Genomic DNA, 19,534 nt, shown 5'->3' on the forward strand with positions numbered 1-19,534 from the left:
AGGCAGACATTGCTCAGGACGACAAACACGAGCCCTTTGCATAGCCCTTCTCCCCTTGTCTATAGAAGGGACACACACTGTTTAAATGGCCCAAATGTTGATTGAGACATTGACAAATTTAACAGATTTTGACCATCACTAATGTCATGTTAGTATGTTTGGTAAAGTAATAAAGAAGGTGAAATATTTGGGGTAGATGTTCCTAAAACAGATTCAAAATTATATATATATATTTTTTTTACCTTTATTTAACTAGGCAAGTCAGTTAAGAACAAATTCTTATTTTCAATGACGGCCTAGGAACAGTGGGTTAACTGCCTGTTCAGGGGCAGAACGACAGATTTGTACCTTGTCAGCTCGGGGGTTTGAACTTGCAACCTTTCGGTTACTAGTCCAACACTCTAACCACTAGGCTACCCATATATGGACATATAAATCAGTGCCATCCATTTTTTCACCAAAGCCCCATATACGACCCACCACTGCGACCTGTACGCTCTCGTTGGCTGGCCCTCGCTTCATACTCGTCGCCAAACCCACTGGCTCCAGGTCATCTACAAGACCCTGCTAGGTAAAGTCCCCCCTTATCTCATCTCGCTGGTCACAATAGCAGCACCCACCTGTAGCACGCGCTCCAGCAGGTATATCTCTCTGGTCACCCCCAAAACAAATGATTCCTTTGGCCGCCTCTCCTTCCAGTTATCTGCTGCCAATGACTGGAACAAACTACAAAAATCTCTGAAACTGGAAACACTTATCTCCCTCACTAGCTTTAAGCACCAGCTGTCAGAGCAGCTCACAGATTACTGCACCTGTACATAGCTCCATCTATAATTTAGCCCAAACAACTACCTCTTTCCCTACTTATTTATTTTGCTCCTTTGCACCCCATTATTTCTATCTCTACTTTGCACATTCTTCCACTGCAAATCAACCATTCCAGTGTTTTACTTGCTATATTGTATTTACTTCACCACCATGGCCTTTTTTTGCCTTTACCTCCCTTCTCTCACCTCACTTGCGCACATTGTATATAGACTTATTTTTCTACTGTATGTTTGTTTTACTCCATGTGTATCTCTTTGTTGTTGTATGTGACGAACTGCTTTGCTTTATCTTGGCCAGGTTGCAATTGTAAATGTGAACTTGTTCTCAACTTGCCTACCTGGTTAAATAAAGGTGTTCTCAACTAGCCTACCTGGTTAAATAAAGGTGTTCTCAACTAGCCTACCTGGTTAAATAAAGGTGAAATAAATAAAATAAATACATACAAATAAAGTATGAAAAGGCTTATTCATTCACAATAAAAATAAAAATCTTATTTCTATGTTTTATTATACTTGTGTACTAGATTATATGGGTTGAAAAGTGTTTTTTTCTCAGACATAAATTAACATTTCCAGGTGAAAGCCAAATGTTATAGCTTTCTAGCACTCATGCTAGATTGATGACTAAAAGCATAGCGAAACAGTGCAAAACGGCTGTCAGCTCAACTTTATACAACTACCTTTTATGCCAAAGCAGAGATGCTGATTTTTTTCCCCCTGAGCTACAGACATCTATCTATACCAGGCCGCTAATACTAGTAAACGCCCAGTGCACTATTTTTAGGGGGAAAAAAATATTTTTTAAATATAATATGTAAAAAATAAAAAATACATTCAGATTTTCAGATTTTTCCCGTGGCTATGGCCGAGTGTCTTTTTTCCCTTTCAATTAAGACCTAGACAACCAGTTGAGGGGAGTTCCTTACTGATTACTGACCTTAATTCATCAATCAAGTACAAGGGTGAAGCAAAAACCTGCAGACACTCGGCCCGTGAGTTTGACACGTGTGCCCTAAGTGGTTGGAAATATGCAGAATATATTGCTTTATGTTGGTCAGCATCACAGGAGGTTGGCGGCACCTTAATTGGGGAGGACGGGCTCGTGGTAATGGCTGGAGTGGAACAGTCGTAAACTCAGTCAACTGTCTGGACAATTTTTCCTTTACGATCTGGCCAGGTCAATACAATATACTGTATTATAGATGACACTCGCACCCCAGTAGTCTTCAGTGCCACATTACGACAGTAGAGGTCCCTCAACAGCAAAACATTGATGATTTTGTTTTTATTGCAGTACCATGGGTTAGTTATAAAAACAACTCTTTGGTAGAAGTGTTGATAGTTGATTTGGCTTTACCACAAATTAGCATTGCATTTCTTAGCAGTTCTGTTATTTACTTTCTATTCAAGGATTGCTCCAGCAGAGGTTACTACGGTACTGTTGGCTTTGGGTAATGTGAGAGACGGAGGGTAAAGTTATGAACTATCGTAGCTAGTTGTGGAAACAAGTTAGTCGTGTTGTTAGCGTATCACGTGATGTACGGAATGGCAGATAGCTAGCGCAGGTTATCGAAATAACATTTAAATAATGTCAAAGTAACTATTGGAAATGTGAAACAGTTGTTTATACTTTGGCTAAAACCTAGCTTTTATATTCGTTTATTTAGCTATACAAACGAGCTAAACTACCCTCTGAGAGCAAGCCATCTCGACCAGCTGACACAGTCAGTTATGCTACCAAGCTAAATCAAGGCTGAAGGTGTATTACATCAGACGAGATCAGACAGACATCCACATAAAGAGACGCACATGGAGTTATTGAACTGGGAACATTTTCACTCAGAGAAAATTCAAAATGACTTCACAATTACAATCAGAAAGATTGTAACTATTTCACGAAGGGCAGCGTTTTAATGACCCTTTCAAAAAAAAATATTGCAGTTTGGAAAGTGCCATAACTGTAGTTGACTGTTATTTTGGAGGCAGTAATTGCAGAGGGACACACTCTACAACATGAATCAAATAGTCAGTGGTAGTCAGCGCCGTTTCAGATGAGGACGTTTTTTCTTTTAAACATGGCCTTATTTCTATTTCAGCATATTGGATGACTGTCATTCATATTCCATTCACCCAGTTAAATGTAACAGCAATCGGTTTAGGCTACTACATGATACTCAAATTTTCCCTTTACCCATCATGTTGCTACAACCTAGCCTATGAATGAAAGTTCACAACGTAAATGCACACAGGTCGAAAGACAAATTCGATGTGACATGGACAGTGACATTCAATACCGCCTTGCACACTATTGTCTGCATCTAGCTGATAGTGGGTGTAATCATTAGTCCAACAGTTGCAAGCAAGAGTTTATTGGACAAATTCATGTAGGTTTATCCCCGTTTTGTTCCGTTTGCTTCTGTTTAAGCAAATGTTTAACAGAATCAGCAGAATGAATACACCTCTGATAAACACAGTCCAGTTTCATAGCAGCCACGTTGTATTCCTTCTTGCATCTACTTTATGCGCTCCTTTCACTTGTGGACTCCAATGCACAACACATCAGCTCTATGTGACCTTGCGAAAAAACCTTAACAAGCCAAACCACTAAACAGCCTACATCGTTGTCACCATATTAGCTAAAAGTCAGCTACGTCATAGTCAGCATAGCTAATAGAACTAACCCGTTAGTAAACCCGCTACAATCATGCAGTAACGTTAGTGTAGTCATTAAGCAGTTACGCCGGCAGGCCCCATTGTCAATAAATTAGTAAAACCAAAAGCTTACCTTGACTTGGAAGAGTTAGTGTTGTGTTGGATAGTCATAGCCAGCTAGCTAACATATAGCATCCCTCTGAGAGCAGGGTGTTTCAGTAAGCTAAACTAGCTAGCTGCATTTGCTAAGTAAGTGACACTGGGAAAAAAATACATTTCTCATTGAAGAAATTTTGTTCAGAACTGTTACAATATTTTCTTTCTCTTGGAGTCAACTATTCACCACATTTTATGCACTGCAGTGCTAGCCATCTGTAGTGTATGCTTTCAGTACTAGACTAATTCTCTGATCCTTTGATTGGGTAGACAACATGTCAGTTCACGCTGCAAGAGCTCTGATAGGTTGGAGGACGTCCTCCGGAAGTTGTCATAATTACTGTGTAAGTCTATTGAAGAGGGTGAGAAGCATGCACCTCCTAGGTTGTGTCTTGAAGTCCATGAACTCAGGACGGAACCTAGCTGTCCTCCAGGGTGCTACCCTACAATAATTTGGTATAGTTATCTAAAAATTATAATTTATTATAATTCACTGAGGACGATAGTCCTCCCGAGGAACCGCCACAGAGTTAGACTGCAATATTACTGTAGTAAAAACGTGTTCTTTTGGATGCAGAATACTGCAGTTAGACGATTTTAACTGCAGTACAATGCACTATGACTGCAATCTTTTTTCGTAAGGGGGACAGCTCAGAAGAGCTGGGAAGAGGAATTATGCAGCTACCAATCAGTACATAACTGTATACACAACTAACACCACATCAGTTTTCACAACATTTTATTTAGAAAGACTTAGAAATCTGGAACACAGTGCTTACATGCTTTTGGACATGGAAAAAAACAAAAGCTGAATCTGTGGATCACAGCAACTCACTAATAGCCCTCTTTGGGGACACTAACTCCTAGGCCGTAACCACCAGGCACTTCCCCTAGGTCCTAAACACTAGGCCCTAGAGGAGATCAGAGGGTTGAATACATCTAAACAATACGGTGGTAGCTCCATCCTGCTCTCTGATCCAACCCTCTAAGGTCTATGCATAAGTGGCTAGGGTGTAGGAGGGGTTGATTTGAGTTTGACAGCCTCTGCCCTCGGCTCCCCCAGGGCACCTGGGACTGCAGACTCTGCACAGTTGCGAGTTTAGGTACTCAAGAGCGATTCTCAAAGTTCATCTCTGCTCTGTGATAACTTTGTGGCGTGCTGTTCCAAGAACTTACTAAACCCTTCTATGGTTCTGTCTCCGCCCTCAAATTTGATTGGGCTCTGCTTGCTGTTGCTAGGCGCAAAGTAGATGGTGGGGAAGCCCTCTGTTTTGTAGCTGTCGTGAGGCACATCGTTGGCAGTGGCGTCCATTTTGGCAATGACCAGGTTCTTCTCACTCTTGTATTTCTTCCCCAGGGCTGTGTAGTCAGGTTCCAGCTTCTTACAGTGGCCACACCACGGGGCGTAGAACTCTATCAGAACGTCTTTCTTGGTATCCATCACGATGTCGTCAAAAGTTTTCCCAACCACTACAGTCACAGGGCCTTGGTTGTTCTTGGGCACTGGCTGAGATTTGACGATGGGCTTCAGTTTGCCTGTAGAAAAGGGACAGACAAGATCAGACATGCTGACCACTAATGTATAGTCAGTCTATTACACAATCTTGGCAATTCTGGGTCAACCCTGTTAACTCAATAGGACCATGAAGACCTGTCACATATTGATGTTTGGCTGGCAGCAGACAAGGCACTCAACTCGGGTTAATCTGTAACTCAATACAACATGTGGTGTAAAGTCCTCTGACATACTTTCAATTGACAATTTGCTGTCAAGCTCACCTTTCTTGAAGGCCATGATGAAGTCTCTCAGCACCTCAGAGTCAAACTCATCAGGCTCCATGGCAAACTTCTTGCCGCCATCTCCCAGGATACCCACGTTGACTTCCTCCCCGCTGTCACTGAGCCCCAAGCTCTTCAACTCGTCTGAGTAGTCCTCCTCGTCAGCGATGGCAAAGGTGTATTCTGGGAAATCCTTGGCCACCTCCAAAACCTTGCTCCTCCAGAACTGGGTCGCTGGAACAGAGAGAGGGGGGTAATCAGACCTGAGCTAAAGGCTCCAATGAACTAAGCCAAGGTTGTCCAAACCCCGGTCGGGAGATCTACTGGAAGTGCAGTATTTTGTTCTAGCCCTTCTGCCTAACAAGGTATTATGGAAGCTACGCAGCTTAATATTTTGAGAAGATCCACAACATTCACATAATATTGGAAATAAGGGGTTGAGGACACCTTTCCTGTAGTCAAAGCTGAAGTCCACTCCGTAGTAAACGACAACCAGTGGTCTCTTGGTGTAACGTTTAGCGTCATTGCTTTGTTTCCTGTGACCCACCAGTGGCAGGATGTGTTTCTTAAAGAAGTCCTGCACCTCCGACATCTCTGTGGAGTCCTGGGGGGGGGGGGGGGACACAGGACATTATACATGAATAATTGCAGAATTCTATTTGGGTTGGGAAAGCATGCTTCATTGAATTCTTCTAGATTCAAATATCCCTGCATATTGCAGTGATATGGATAAATGGCATCCATCCAGTGAATCAGGCTGGGAATTGCCACGGACCTCACAATACTATATCATAAAGATACTTAGGTGCCGATTTGATATGTTTCACTATATGTATTGTGATTCGATTTTGTAATTTTATTACGATTTGATGTTGCACATATATTGCTCACCATGTCGGCTGCAGAGAGACAACAGAGCATGAGAAAACGAGTTTTGATCAGTCATGGAAATAAGTGCTAAACATGGTGGCGCACTATTAAAAATGATGGATCCCAAGCTTTAGGATGAAAAATGCAAGAGTTTTGGCGCAGATAAAGCCATCTAGCGCTAGCTAACTCTACCTAGCAAAACATTTATAATAATGTCATTTTTTTACAAATCGATATTTGGAAGTTGGAAGTCAAAGAATCGATTTAATATTTCCCAAAATAGTATTGTGATATGTAACTGTATAGACCCCCCCCCCCCCCCCCCCCCAATCACAAGGCTTACTTTCACAGAGAGTTTAAGAAGCTGACTAGTGTAACGCACGTAAACACACCAGTTGGCAGACTTACTTTGATGGTGAGTGTATAGGAGTCTTTCTCGTATTTGGACCTGAACTTCTCAGGATGCACCATGACGACCTGGCTTGGGGAGGCCTTGAGGAGCTTGGCCACGTCTGAACTGAAGGTGTGGAGGAACTTGAAGTCCTCTCTAAGAATGTTACCTGGGAGGAGAGAAAAGAGGGGAAAACAACGACTATCTCCATTAGAATTAGAAGGCCGCACTGGGAGGACAGGAGTATGGATTAGATATATCCTCTGTATACTACACATCATATGAAATATTCTATGTATCATGAACTCTGACAAATACATTCTCAAAGTCAATGTAATTGATTGATTTTGTGCACTCACAGGCCTCTAGGTAGAGGTCATAGGTCATATCCTGCTCTGAGGAGAACACGCCCACTATGACAGCATCATCACCATCTTTGATTAACTCCTGCACCTGTTTCACCGTCTGCACCTGCTTGGAGGGTGGCCCTGCCTGCTCACTCATATAGTCAACGATACCTACAGAGAGCACACACACACAATAGTTGGTACCGTCGGCTATATCATTAACAAGGGACGTGTCCTAAAATCCATAATGTTAGCAGATATATTTAGTCATGGGGTAGTGACAAACAGTCTGAAGTGTGAACGTACCAATCTTCTCTCTGGGTCCGTTGTAGTCGAAGGCCTTCCCCTTCCTGAAGATCTTGAGGGTGGGGTACCCAGACACCCCAAAGCGGTTGGCGATGTCATTCTCCTGGGTGGCGTCTACCTTGGCCAGGGAGATGGGAGGAGAGCGCTGGCTCAGGGCCTTGGCTGCCTTCTCATACTCTGGAGCCAGCTGCTTACAGTGGCCACACCTGGAGTAGGGATCGGGCGTGGTTATTCAAATAGGCTGTATCACATCCGGCCGTTATTGGGAGTCCCATAGGGCGGCGCACAATTGGCCCAGTGTCGTCCAGGTTTGGCTCGGGTAGGCCATCATCGTAAATAAGAATTTGTTCTTAAGTGACTTGCCTAGTTAAAAGGTTAAATATCTAAAAAAAATTATACCCAAACGGACATTAGTATTCACTTTAAGATTTTTGTTGTGCACTGTAAAATGTACTAGCCAGCGATGTACATTTATGTTGATCTTTCTGCCGACTAACTGAGATGTGACCAACAGAAAATACTATCAGAGATCTGTATAATGAGATGCTTATGTTTCTGCCCTAACAATGGGAGTCGTCCCAAGGCGGGAAGGCAGGTGAAAAGCTCAAGACCAAAATAAGCCCATAGAAAAGCATTGGACTGATTTTGTCAAGAGTGAAAACCTCACACTTTGCCTCTTCCATACTATGCATGCATACAAGGACCAGACATTTTTCATTAAGAGGTTAACGGAAACATGCAACAATAGCAAGCCTATCGTCTCACAGTGACAAGGCTAAAGCCTATTATAGAACATGCAACTCCTGTAAAGAAACAGCTAAGTAATTTTCAAACATTTGCCCAAATACAGTTAGCGGAACACACCGTTCTAAAACAGAGAACCTAAGGCAAGCAGGTCCATATGTAACAGAGATGAAAATCTCTGTTAGAAACTTAGAAAGAAAGCCTCCCGGGTGGCGCAGTGCTTAAGGGCGCTGTACTGCAGCGCCAGCTGTGCCATCAGAGTCCTGGGTCCGCGCCCAGGCTCTGTCGTAACCGGCCGCGACCAGGAGGTCCGTGGGGCGACGCACAATTGGCCTAGCGTCGCCCGGGTTAGGGAGGGCTTGGTCGGTAGGGGTGTCCTTGTCTCATCGCGCACCAGCGACTCCTGTGGCGGGCTGGGCGCAGTGTACGCTAGCCAAGGTGGCCAGGTGCACGGTGTTTCCTCCGGCGCATTGGTGCGGCTGGCTTCCGGGTTGGATGTGCGCTGTGTTAAAGAAGCAGCGGCTTGGTTGGTTGTGTATCGGAGGACGCATGACTTTCAACCTTCGTCTCTCCCGAGCCCGTACGGGAGTTGTAGCGATGAGCTACTACAACAATTGGATACTACGAAATTGGGGAGAAAAAGGGGTAAAGAAATTTTTAAAAATAAAAAAAAGAAATAAAAAAAAAGAAACTTAGAAAGAAGGGGAATCTAATAGAAAGATATCAATGATGGTTTGCTAATATGACTAGAATTGTGCCTTTGGCTTCTGGACAACGAAAGAAAGTGGATATGAAAACCAATAGAACCGGAGAGAAATGCTGGTTCATGGCATCAGGAGTTCTTTATAAAATTGTCTTCACGTTTCTACGGACGGATTTTCGCAAGTCTTATTTGAAGCAAGGTAGAACGTCTCATTATTTAAAGTCAAACGTTCAGGTTTAAAACAATTATACTGCCTGAAGCTGACATTGCAGTGGTGGGTGAAGCGTTGATAGTCAACGGTAGGCAGGCTATAGTTTTTGCAGCCGAATGGGAGGCGCCTTACGAGTTGAGGGGGGGGGGGGGGGGGGGTAATCAACTATCCAAATATCTGCAAAAATGTCATATTATTAGAATAGTGAAATATGGGAGGGAAAGTTATAACAGCACTATGAAGCTTCACAGTAGAATTGTTTCAACTTCATCTCCTCCGCTCCTTCACCAGATAGAAAACACAAAGGCCATAATAGATTGAATTTCATAACTCAGTGCAGGTGACAGAGGAGATGAGGATGTGACCCTAGACTATTGTGATGCATCCTAAACATTGTGGGGGACTGACTGACCATGGGGCATAGAACTCCACCAGGATGATGTCAGCGCTGTTGACCACCTCGTCAAAGTTGTCCTTGGTCAGCACCAGGGTGGCCTCTGGAGGGGGCTTCCAGTCCGGCTGGGCCACTTCCATCACTCGAGCCACAATGTCTTAAACACAACCACAGTTACTAATGTTACTGTGGTGAAACTGAAAGTGGGTTACAAGCCACAAGACAAACCACAGTTACAACATTATAGTAGCCTGTTTAATAGTCTGTTCCTGCTTTAGCTAAACAAGCGGACAATGTAGAGTTGTCAAAGGCTGAGAAAGAGACTCAGGTACTGACTGGATCAGTCTCCTTAGTAGACATCTCACCCTGCTCATTCCTGGCGCCATCATACTCCACAGGCTCCCCCTTCTTCATGATCTTGAAGGTGGGATATCCAGACACCTCAAACCTGCTCCCTAAGGAGCTGGACTTGGTCGCATCCACCTTGGCCACAGGGATAGGTGGGTCATTCTCCTTCAGAGTCAGGGCAATCTTCTCATACTCTGAAGCAAACTGCTTACAGTGGCCACACCTGGGAGGGGAAGAAAACTGATTAGATGTGTCAATTGATGGAATATTAACAACAACAAATGGTGCAAATATCTCATGCATATTTGAGATTAAAGTCTGTTTTTCCTACTACATGTCGGCTACCAGGAATTGCACAATAGACGAAGCGGATGGACACGTCTCCAATGACTGCCAAATATTGACTTTCTTAACTATCCCTTTATGCAAACTTACCATGGTGCATAGAACTCAACCAGCACGGTGTCCTTCCCCTCCATGAACATGTCGAAGTTGTCGTCGTTCAAGACCAACACTCCGTTCTCATCCTTCACCTGTGTTAGGTCATCTTTATCCTCTTCATCATTATCATCACCACCCTCCTCCTCCTCGACTTCTTCCGCTACATCTGCAACACCATGGATAACAAAACAGTGAAATAAACATAACGTGTAGCAACGACAGTCTGACTGGACAACAAAGTTGGGATTGCATTGTAACATAACAAAACCACGCTACAACATAACATAATACACGCCTGTTCGCACAACATTAAAAAAAAAAAAAAAACTAGCCAGCAGTCAAGTTAGCAGCTAGCTAGCCAGCCAACTAGCTAGCTAGTTAATAAGAGCTGTCTGGCTGTTATAATTAGAGGAGACGCCAACTACCTAACTAGCTTAGTAAACATTCCTGGCTAACTTAATTCATCCCAAAGTAGCCAGCTAGCTACTTACCATCAGCTTCACATCGGATGACAGTGGCAAAGTGGACAACGCCAAGTCCCACAATCAGTAGCAGCGCTATCTTTCTCATTGTCCGCTTTTCCAATGGAATGCTACCCGTACAACGAGTGAGACTTCTCCTTTTTAACTAGTAACGGTAGCTGATGAAAGTCACCAAAATTGTGTATTAATAGAAATCTCTGTAGATATTTTTTGAGTCCTGAAGTGGGGTTACAAACTGATCTTTGGCTTGTGGATTCTAGCTAAAGACTTCGGAAATCAGGTTAATGCACTGACTTGCCACATTCTAATTGGCTGTCATCATCGGCTTTCCTCCAATTGCGTACCGCCACTTAATTCCTGGATCCAGGACGTTCGAGGGTGCCATTGGATAGTCGACCAGTTGTTGTAATGTCATTGGACTGAATGGTCTACTGTATTTTCAACAGTAAACATAGAACCAGCAAAAGTTTAAGCGTACTTTTGATGTCAAGGACGTCTGTCTCTAGATTTCAACAATGTAACTGTCGTGTAAACATTAGCGAGCCCTGTTTTCATTCTTCCAGGGTTCCCCCCTCACCTTAACCTGCACAGCACACCATTTATTTGAGCCGTTTGAACATCTTTTATAACCAGGGAACATTTGTGTAAATTTTTGTGTAAATATACAGTAACCTACAGAATACTCATAATTAAGCCTGATTCACTCCACGCAGAATATTTGAACATACAACTTTTAAAAAATGTCCCTCTTGAATAGTAGGCTTGGGTAGGTTACTTTATGAATGTAATCCGTTACAGTTACCTGTCCAAAATTGTAATCAGTAATGTAATTTTTGGATTACCAAAACTACATATATTATATTTTGGATTACCCAAATAAAATCTGATTACATTCAGTTACTTTTAGATTACTTTCCTCTTAAGCGGCATCAGAAGAAGAGAAAAATGCATGTTACAAATTGAACAACATCTATTGCAGGATAAATCAATGTTAAAGTTTACATAGCTGGCCTTATGTGGATGTTACATTTTACGTTATGGGTTGGTTATGTAGGCTTATGCTAACCCATCGCTTTCTACTACATATAATAATACGATTCAATTATATCCTTACGTCTATCTGTAAAGGCTGTTGGTGGAAGAAGGTGAGGACCAAGGTGCAGCGTGGTACATGTTCATACTTTATTAGTTGAACACTGAATAGCAAAACACTGAATAGCAAAACACTGAATAGCAAAACAACAGAGAGAACAACCAAAACAGTTCTGTCTGGTGCAGACACAAAAACAGAAAGCAACTACCCACAAAAACCCAGTGGGAAAAAGCTACCTAAGTATAGTTCTCAATCAGAGACAACGATTGAGAACCTCTGATTGACAACCATACCAGACCAAACAACAAAGAAATACAAAACATAGGAAATGAACATAGAATGCCCACCCTATTCACACCCTGGCCTAACCAAAATAGAGAATAAAAGCCTCTCTATGGCCAGGGCGTGACACTATCAGAATTCCAGTCATTCCAATATATGTTATACCCCTTGATCTTCAAGAATAGGACTTGGAAATATGGAAGTATAGATTAGCCTAATTGTTTTACCTGAGCATAACCCCAAAACTAAGGACTAATTAGCCAGCTCTACTTGTTTATGATTGTGTTGTCATGGAGGACTGATTGGGCTCATTGATTCAAGGTGAAAATAAATTCTGCTCTCATGGAATGGCCTGCTTTGAGCACTACTGAACAGAGCTATTTACATGTGAAAAATGAATGCAATATGCTGCATTTGCTATAAGCCTATTATTTACCTTTTAGTTGGTGATATCGCCGAAGTCAAGGATCAGGAGGATAGTCAGCTTTACGAGGGTCTGTTTGGCAGCATTAGTGAAGGGGGCTTTGTTGCGAAATAGGAAGCTGATTCAATATTTAATTTTGGATTGGAGATGCTTAATGTGAGTCTGGAATGAGAGTTTACAGTCTAACCAGACACCTAGGTATTTATAGTTGTCCACATATTCTAAGTCAGAAATGTCCAGAGTAGTGATGCTATTCGGGCGGGAGGGTGCGAGCAGCAATCGGTTGAGGAGCATGCACTTAGTTTTACTTGCATTAAAAAGCAGTTGGAGGCCACGGAATGAGTGTTGTATGGCATTGAAGCTCGTTTGGAGGTTTGTTAGCACAGCGTCCAAAGAAGGGCCAGATGTATACAGAATGGTATTGTCTGCGTAGAGGTGGATCAGAGAATCACCAGCAGCAAGAGCGACATCATTGATACAGTGGGGCAAAAAAGTATTTAGTCAGCCACCAATTGTGCAAGTTCTCCCACTTAAAAATATGAGAGAGGCCTGTAATTTTCATTATAGGTACACGTCAACTATGACAGACAAAATGAGAGAGAAAAAAATCCAGAAAATCACATTGTAGGATTTTTAATGAATTTATTTGCAAATTATGGTGGAAAATAAGTATTTGGTCACCTACAAACAAGCAAGATTTCTGGCTCTCACAGACCTGTAACAACTTCTTTAAGAGGCTCCTCTGTCCTCCACTCGTTACCTGTATTAATGGCACCTGTTTTAACTTGTTATCAGTATAAAAGACACCTGTCCACAACCTCAAACAGTCACACTCCAAACTCCACTATGGCCAAGACCAAAGAGCTGTCAAAGGACACCAGAAACAAAATTGTAGACCTGCATCAGGCTGGGAAGACTGAATCTGCAATAGGTAAGCAGCTTGGTTTGAAGAAATCAACTGTGGGAGCAATTATTAGGAAATGGAAGACATACAAGACCACTGATAATCTCCCTCGATCTGGGGCTCCACGCAAGATCTCACCCCGGGGGGTCAAAATGATCACAAGAACGGTGAGCAAAAATCCCAGAACCATACGGGGGGACCTAGTGAATGACCTGCAGAGAGCTGGGACCAAAGTAACAAAGCCTACCATCAGTAACACACTACGCCGCCAGGGACTCAAATCCTGCAGTGCCAGACATGTCCCCCTGCTTAAGCCAGTACATGTCCAGGCCCGTCTGAAGTTTGCTAGAGAGCATTTGGATGATCCAGAAGAAGATTTGGAGAATGTCATATGGTCAGATGAAACCAAAATATAACTTTTTGGTAAAAACTCAACTTGTCGTGTTTGGAGGACAAAGAATGCTGAGTTGCATCCAAAGAACACCATACCTACTGTGAAGCATGGGGGTGGAAACATCATGCTTTGGGGCTGTTTTTCTGCAAAGGGACCAGGATGACTGATCCGTGTAAAGGAAAGAATGAATGGGGCCATGTATCGTGAGATTTTGAGTGAAAACCTCCTTCCATCAGCAAGGGCATTGAAGATGAAACGTGGCTGGGTCTTTCAGCATGACAATGATCCCAAACACACCGCCCGGGCAACGAAGGAGTGGCTTCGTAAGGAGCATTTCAAGGTCCTGGAGTGGCCTCGCCAGTCTCCTGATCTGAACCCCATAGAAAATCTTTGGAGGGAGTTGAAAGTCCGTGTTGCCCAGCAACAGCCCCAAAACATCACTGCTCTAGAGGAGATCTGCATGGAGGAATGGGCCAAAATACCCTCAACAGTGTGTGAAAACCTTGTGAAGACTTACAGAAAACGTTTGACCTCTGTCATTTCCAACAAAGGGTATATAACAAAGTATTGAGATAAACTTTTGTTATTGACCAAATACTTATTTTCCACCATAATTTGCAAATACATTCATAAAAAATCCTACAATGTGATTTTCTGGATTTTTTTCTCATTTTGTCTGTCATAGTTGAAGTGTACCTATGATGAAAATTACAGGCCTCTCTCATCTTTTTAAGGTGGAGAACTTGCACAATTGGTGGCTGACTAAATACTTTTTTGCCCCACTGTATATCACTCATGCTCATTGTAAATATATTCTGTATACATTTCAACATTACTGTAATGTTTATTTGAGCACATTTGCCTGTGTTTCATGAGTTGATGTCCTGTTTAGTCTATTGCCATGTGACTTGGCCTTATGCCTGCTGTAGTGTATAGCCCTTGCTGTTATATACTTACCTGTGCAATCGTATACGGCCATGTCATTCATATTATAGCAGCGCCATAGCCTGAGTTTTCATTCTCTCCTTTCTTTTCCGCCTCATCCTTGTTCTGACCAGACATTATGTAGTGGTTGCTACTGGCCTTAAATCAGCACCTACTGTTTCTTATTATATTGTGCCCAAGAAAGCGAAGGTAACCTGCCTAAATGATTACCGCACCGTAGCACTCACGTCGGTAGCCATGAAGTGCTTTGAATGGCTGGTCAAATCAACACCATTATCCCAGGATCCCCAGACCCACTCCAATTCACATACCGCCCCAATAAGCTTAATCTGTGGATCATCTCAATTGTACTCAAAACTGCCCTTTCCCACTAAACACCTCTCTCTGCAAATAGATCCTGGACTTCCTGATGGGCCGCCCCCAGGTGCTAAGGGTAGGCAGCAACACATCTGCCACTCTGATCCTCAACTCGGGGGCCCCTCAGAGGTGCGTGCTTAGTCCCCCCCCCCCCCCCCCCTGTACTCCCTGTTCGCCCACGACTGTGTGGCCAAGAACGACTCCAACACCATCATTAAGTTTTCTGACGACGCAACAGTGGTAGGCCTGATCACCGACAATGATGAGACAGCCTATAGGGAGGAGGTCAGAGACCTGACAGTGTGGTGCCAGAACAACAACCTCTCCCTCAATGTGAGAAAGACAAAGGAGATGATTGTGGACTACAGGAAAAGGAGGGCCAAACATGCCCCCATTCACATCAACGCTGCTGAAGTGGAGCGGGTCGAGAGTTTCAAGTTCCTTGGTGTCCACATCACCAACAAACTATCATGGTACAAACACACCAAGACAGTTGTGAAGAGGGCATGACAACACATTTACCCCCTCAGGAGACAGAAAAGATTTGTCATGGGTCCTCAGATCCTCAAAAAGTTCTACAGCTGCACCATCAAGAGCATTCTAACATACTACTGTATAACACTAGGAGCCGAAGATCTTGTATCTCTCCCATTCATTTGGAATTGATTTCTTATTATACACATAGCTGGATCTACACAACACGAGGATTGGTCTATGGACCTATCCTGAGCTGTAGTCAGCTTGGTGAGCGATCCATGTCTTATCGTCTGCATCCACCTTACTGGAGGAGTTGACCAGGTCGAGAGTCCAGGTGTACCTGATGGTTCTGGGGGCAGTTCACTGAGTTCCCTTGGCCTGGTAACAATACACTGACACCCTCCTAGATAGGAGGGGGAGAGAGAGAGAGTGTGTGTGTGAGAGAGAGAGAAAGAGGGGGAGAGAGACAGAACTAGAGGGGGATAGAGACAGAGCTAGAGGGTGAGAGAGACAGAGGGGGAGAGAGAAAGAACAGAGAGCGGGGGGAGAGAGAGTGACGGGGGAGAGGGACAGAGACAGAGTGAAAGAGGGGGAGAGAGAAGGGGGAGACAGGGAGAGGAGGGGAGAGAGAGAAGAGAGAGAGAGGGGGAGAGAGACAGAGAGAGAGAGAGGGGTTGAACGTCTGCTTTGTTCAGGAGTGAGGAGGAACGTGGTACATGTTATTAGACTGTGCTTGAGGTCCCTCTACAACCTAATAAAATGACTATGTTGAAATACAGGTTTTGTTGGACTGCAATCAAGAACACAGGGATCAGTGGAGGGTTAAAGCCACATAATCAACTTTGTATTGTTACTCTGCCCATCTTGGCAGTTGGCATCGTCCTTCTGTTCAGGCACATGCTACAATTCAAAAGCTTTCAACAATCACAAAAACCTAGACATATTCGGTTGAATCAGACTAAGCTAAAGTACATGAGAATGACATATTCCTTACCATTGACCTTGGTACTGAGAGCTAGGCTCGGCCCAGTGACCGGTGGTAGACTTATATCCATAGTGACCGTGGGTGACCACTGGTGTCTCTGACCAGCTGGTGTTGTGAAACCAATAACTAGCCTGCTAATATTGTTGAAGTCACTAAGTCTAGGGGTCATAGGACTAGTTAACTGGTCTGTAACCTGATTTAAGATACATCTATGTGAGAAATCAGCGCATGTGCCAAGGGAGACAGCAACCTTTCCTTGGTCCATTGCCAGCTCTTTCTCTCTTGACCTCTTGGTCGGCCAGTCCAAGCAGATTATTGTTGGTTCATGTGGTGATGAAATAAATATGTACAAAAAGGAAAAATACAAAAAGATATGCCCAAACTAGACTCAAAAACAAACAAACCAGCAGCTCTCCAAGCTGGAACTCTGACTGACCATCACCTTAATTGGCAGCACCTGATGTGCTTATCAACCAGGCTCAGCACCTGGACAAGGTTGCTGTTTCCCCCTGGGGGATGGAGTGTAGAAGTATATTCTGGCTAGTGCATTTGTCTATATCCTAACAGTGACACACACATTCACAGTCCTGTTCTCAGAGGACACCAGGTTCTCAGCTCTGACCACAACCTCAGCAGACCCAGTACGGACAAACAAACCAACGGTCACCTCCTCCTCTGCAGTGTAGCTGGGGTTCCGGGTACAGCACGAATACGTTCGCTAAGACCACCACAGACATGTTCGATCCTGTTGTGATGGTGAACGACACTGCGTTCGGACGGTCGACCGTTCATTGAGGGATCTTGGACCAGGAGGTGTGTGTGGAGGCCAGCCCAGCTGACTGGGTTGAAGGCTTTGACCATGACCAGACACAGTTCCTTGCAAATGTATTCACCTCTCTTGGCATTTTTCCCATTTTTGTTGCATTACAACCTGTAATTTAAATATATTTTTATTTAGATTTCATGTAATGGACAAACACAAAATAGTCTGAATTGGTGCAGTGAAATTAAAACAATAACTTGTTTCAAAAAACAAACAACTGAAAAGTGGTGGGTGCATATGTGTTCACCCCCTTTGCTATGAAGCCCCTAAATAAGATCTGGTGCAACCAATTACCTTCAGGAGTCACATAATTAGTCCACCTGTGTGCAATATATGTGTCAGATGATCTGTCACATGACTTCAGTATATACAGTATATCATAAAAGTGAGTACACCCCTCACATTTTTGTAAATATTTGAGTATATCTTTTCATGTGACAACACTGAAGAAATGACACTTTGCAACAATGTAAAGTAGTGAGTGTACAGAAATGACACTTTGCAACAATGTAAAGTAGTGAGTGTACAGAAATGACACTTTGCAACAATGTAAAGTAGTGAGTGTACAGAAATGACACTTTGCAACAATGTAAAGTAGTGAGTGTACAGAAATGACACTTTGCAACAATGTAAAGTAGTGAGTGTACAGAAATGACACTTTGCAACAATGTAAAGTAGTGAGTGTACAGAAATGACACTTTGCAACAATGTAAAGTAGTGAGTGTACAGAAATGACACTTTGCAACAATGTAAAGTAGTGAGTGTACAGAAATGACACTTTGCAACAATGTAAAGTAGTGAGTGTAAATTTGGTGGCCCCTCAAAATAACTCAACACGCAGCCATTAATATCTAAACCGCTGGCAACAAAAGTGAGTACACCCCTAAGTGAAAATGTCCAAATTGGGCCCAATTAGCCATTTTCCCTCCCCGGTGTCATGTGACTCGTTAGTGTTACAAGGTCTCAGGTGTGAATGGGGAGCAGGTGTGTTAAATTTGGTGTCATCGCTCTCACACTCCCTCATACTGATTGGTCACTGGAAGTTCAACATGGCACCTCATGGCAAAGAACTCTCTGAGGATCTGAAAAAAAGAATTGTTGCTCTACATAAAGATGGCCTGGGCTATAAGAAGATTGCCAAGACCCTGAAACTGAGCTGCAGCACGGTGGCCAAGACCATACAGCGGTTTAACTGGACAGGTTCCACTCAGAACAGGCCTCGCCATGGTCGACCAAAGAAGTTGAATGCACGTGCTCAGCGTCATATCGAGAGGTTGTCTTTGGGAAATAGACATATGTGTGCTGCCAGCATTGCTGCAGAGGTTGAAGGGGTGGGGGGTCAGCCTGTCAGTGCTCAGACCATACGCCGTACACTGCATCAAATTGGTCTGCATGGCTGTCGTTCCAGAAGGAAGCCTCTTCTAAAGATGATGCACAAGAAAGCCCGCAAACAGTTTGCTGAAGACAAGCTGACTAAGGACATGGATTACTGGAACCATGTCCTGTGGTCTGATGAGACCAAGAAACGTATTTGGTTCAGATAGTGTCAAGCGTGTTTGGAGGCAACCAGGTGAGGAGTACAAAGACAAGTGTGTCTTGCCTACAGTCAAGCATGGTGGTGGGAGTGTCACGGTCTGGGGCTGCATGAGTGCTGCCGGCACTGGGGAGCTACGGTTCATTGAGGGAACCATGAATGCCAACATGTACTGTGACATACTGAAGCAGAGCATGATCCCCTCCATTCGGAGACTGGGCCGCAGGGCAGTATTCCAACATGATAACGACCCTAAACACACCTCCAAGACGATCACTGCCTTGCTAAAGAAGCTGAGGGTAAAGGTGATGGACTGGCCAAGCATGTCTCCAGACCTAAACCCTATTGCAAGGTCTCTAACATCCACCAGCTCTGTGATGTCGTCATGGAGGAGTGGAAGAGGACTCCAGTGGCAACCTGTGAAACTCTGGTGAACTCCATGCCCAAGATGGTTAAGGCAGTGCTGGAAAATGATGGTGGCCACACAAAATATTGACACTTTGGGCCCAATTTGGACATTTTCACTTAGGGGTGTACTCACTTTTGTTGCCAGCGGTTTAGACATTAATGGCTGTGTGTTGAGTTATTTTGAGGGGACAGCAAATTTACACTGTTATACAAGCTGTACACTCACTGCTTTACATTGTAGCAAAGTGTAATTTCTT

At 43.6% G+C, this 19,534-nt stretch overlaps 1 protein-coding gene across 1 annotated transcript; it reads right to left on the bottom strand.

Annotated features, from left to right (window-relative positions):
• Positions 1-4,357: 4,357 nt before the first annotated feature.
• LOC139366924 (protein disulfide-isomerase A4-like) lies at positions 4,358-10,973 on the bottom strand. The gene is made up of 10 exons (XM_071104678.1): positions 10,661-10,973; positions 10,164-10,335; positions 9,746-9,951; positions 9,399-9,537; positions 7,329-7,534; positions 7,035-7,193; positions 6,693-6,844; positions 5,862-6,018; positions 5,415-5,648; positions 4,358-5,171 (listed from the first exon to the last, which is right to left on the bottom strand). The coding sequence occupies exons 1-10, from the start codon at positions 10,737-10,739 to the stop codon at positions 4,756-4,758; spliced, it is 1,920 nt and encodes a 639-aa protein (XP_070960779.1). The 5' UTR covers positions 10,740-10,973; the 3' UTR covers positions 4,358-4,755.
• Positions 10,974-19,534: the final 8,561 nt, after the last annotated feature.

This window comes from Oncorhynchus clarkii, chromosome 15, assembly GCF_045791955.1.
Source record: "Oncorhynchus clarkii lewisi isolate Uvic-CL-2024 chromosome 15, UVic_Ocla_1.0, whole genome shotgun sequence".
NCBI lineage: Eukaryota > Metazoa > Chordata > Actinopteri > Salmoniformes > Salmonidae > Oncorhynchus > Oncorhynchus clarkii.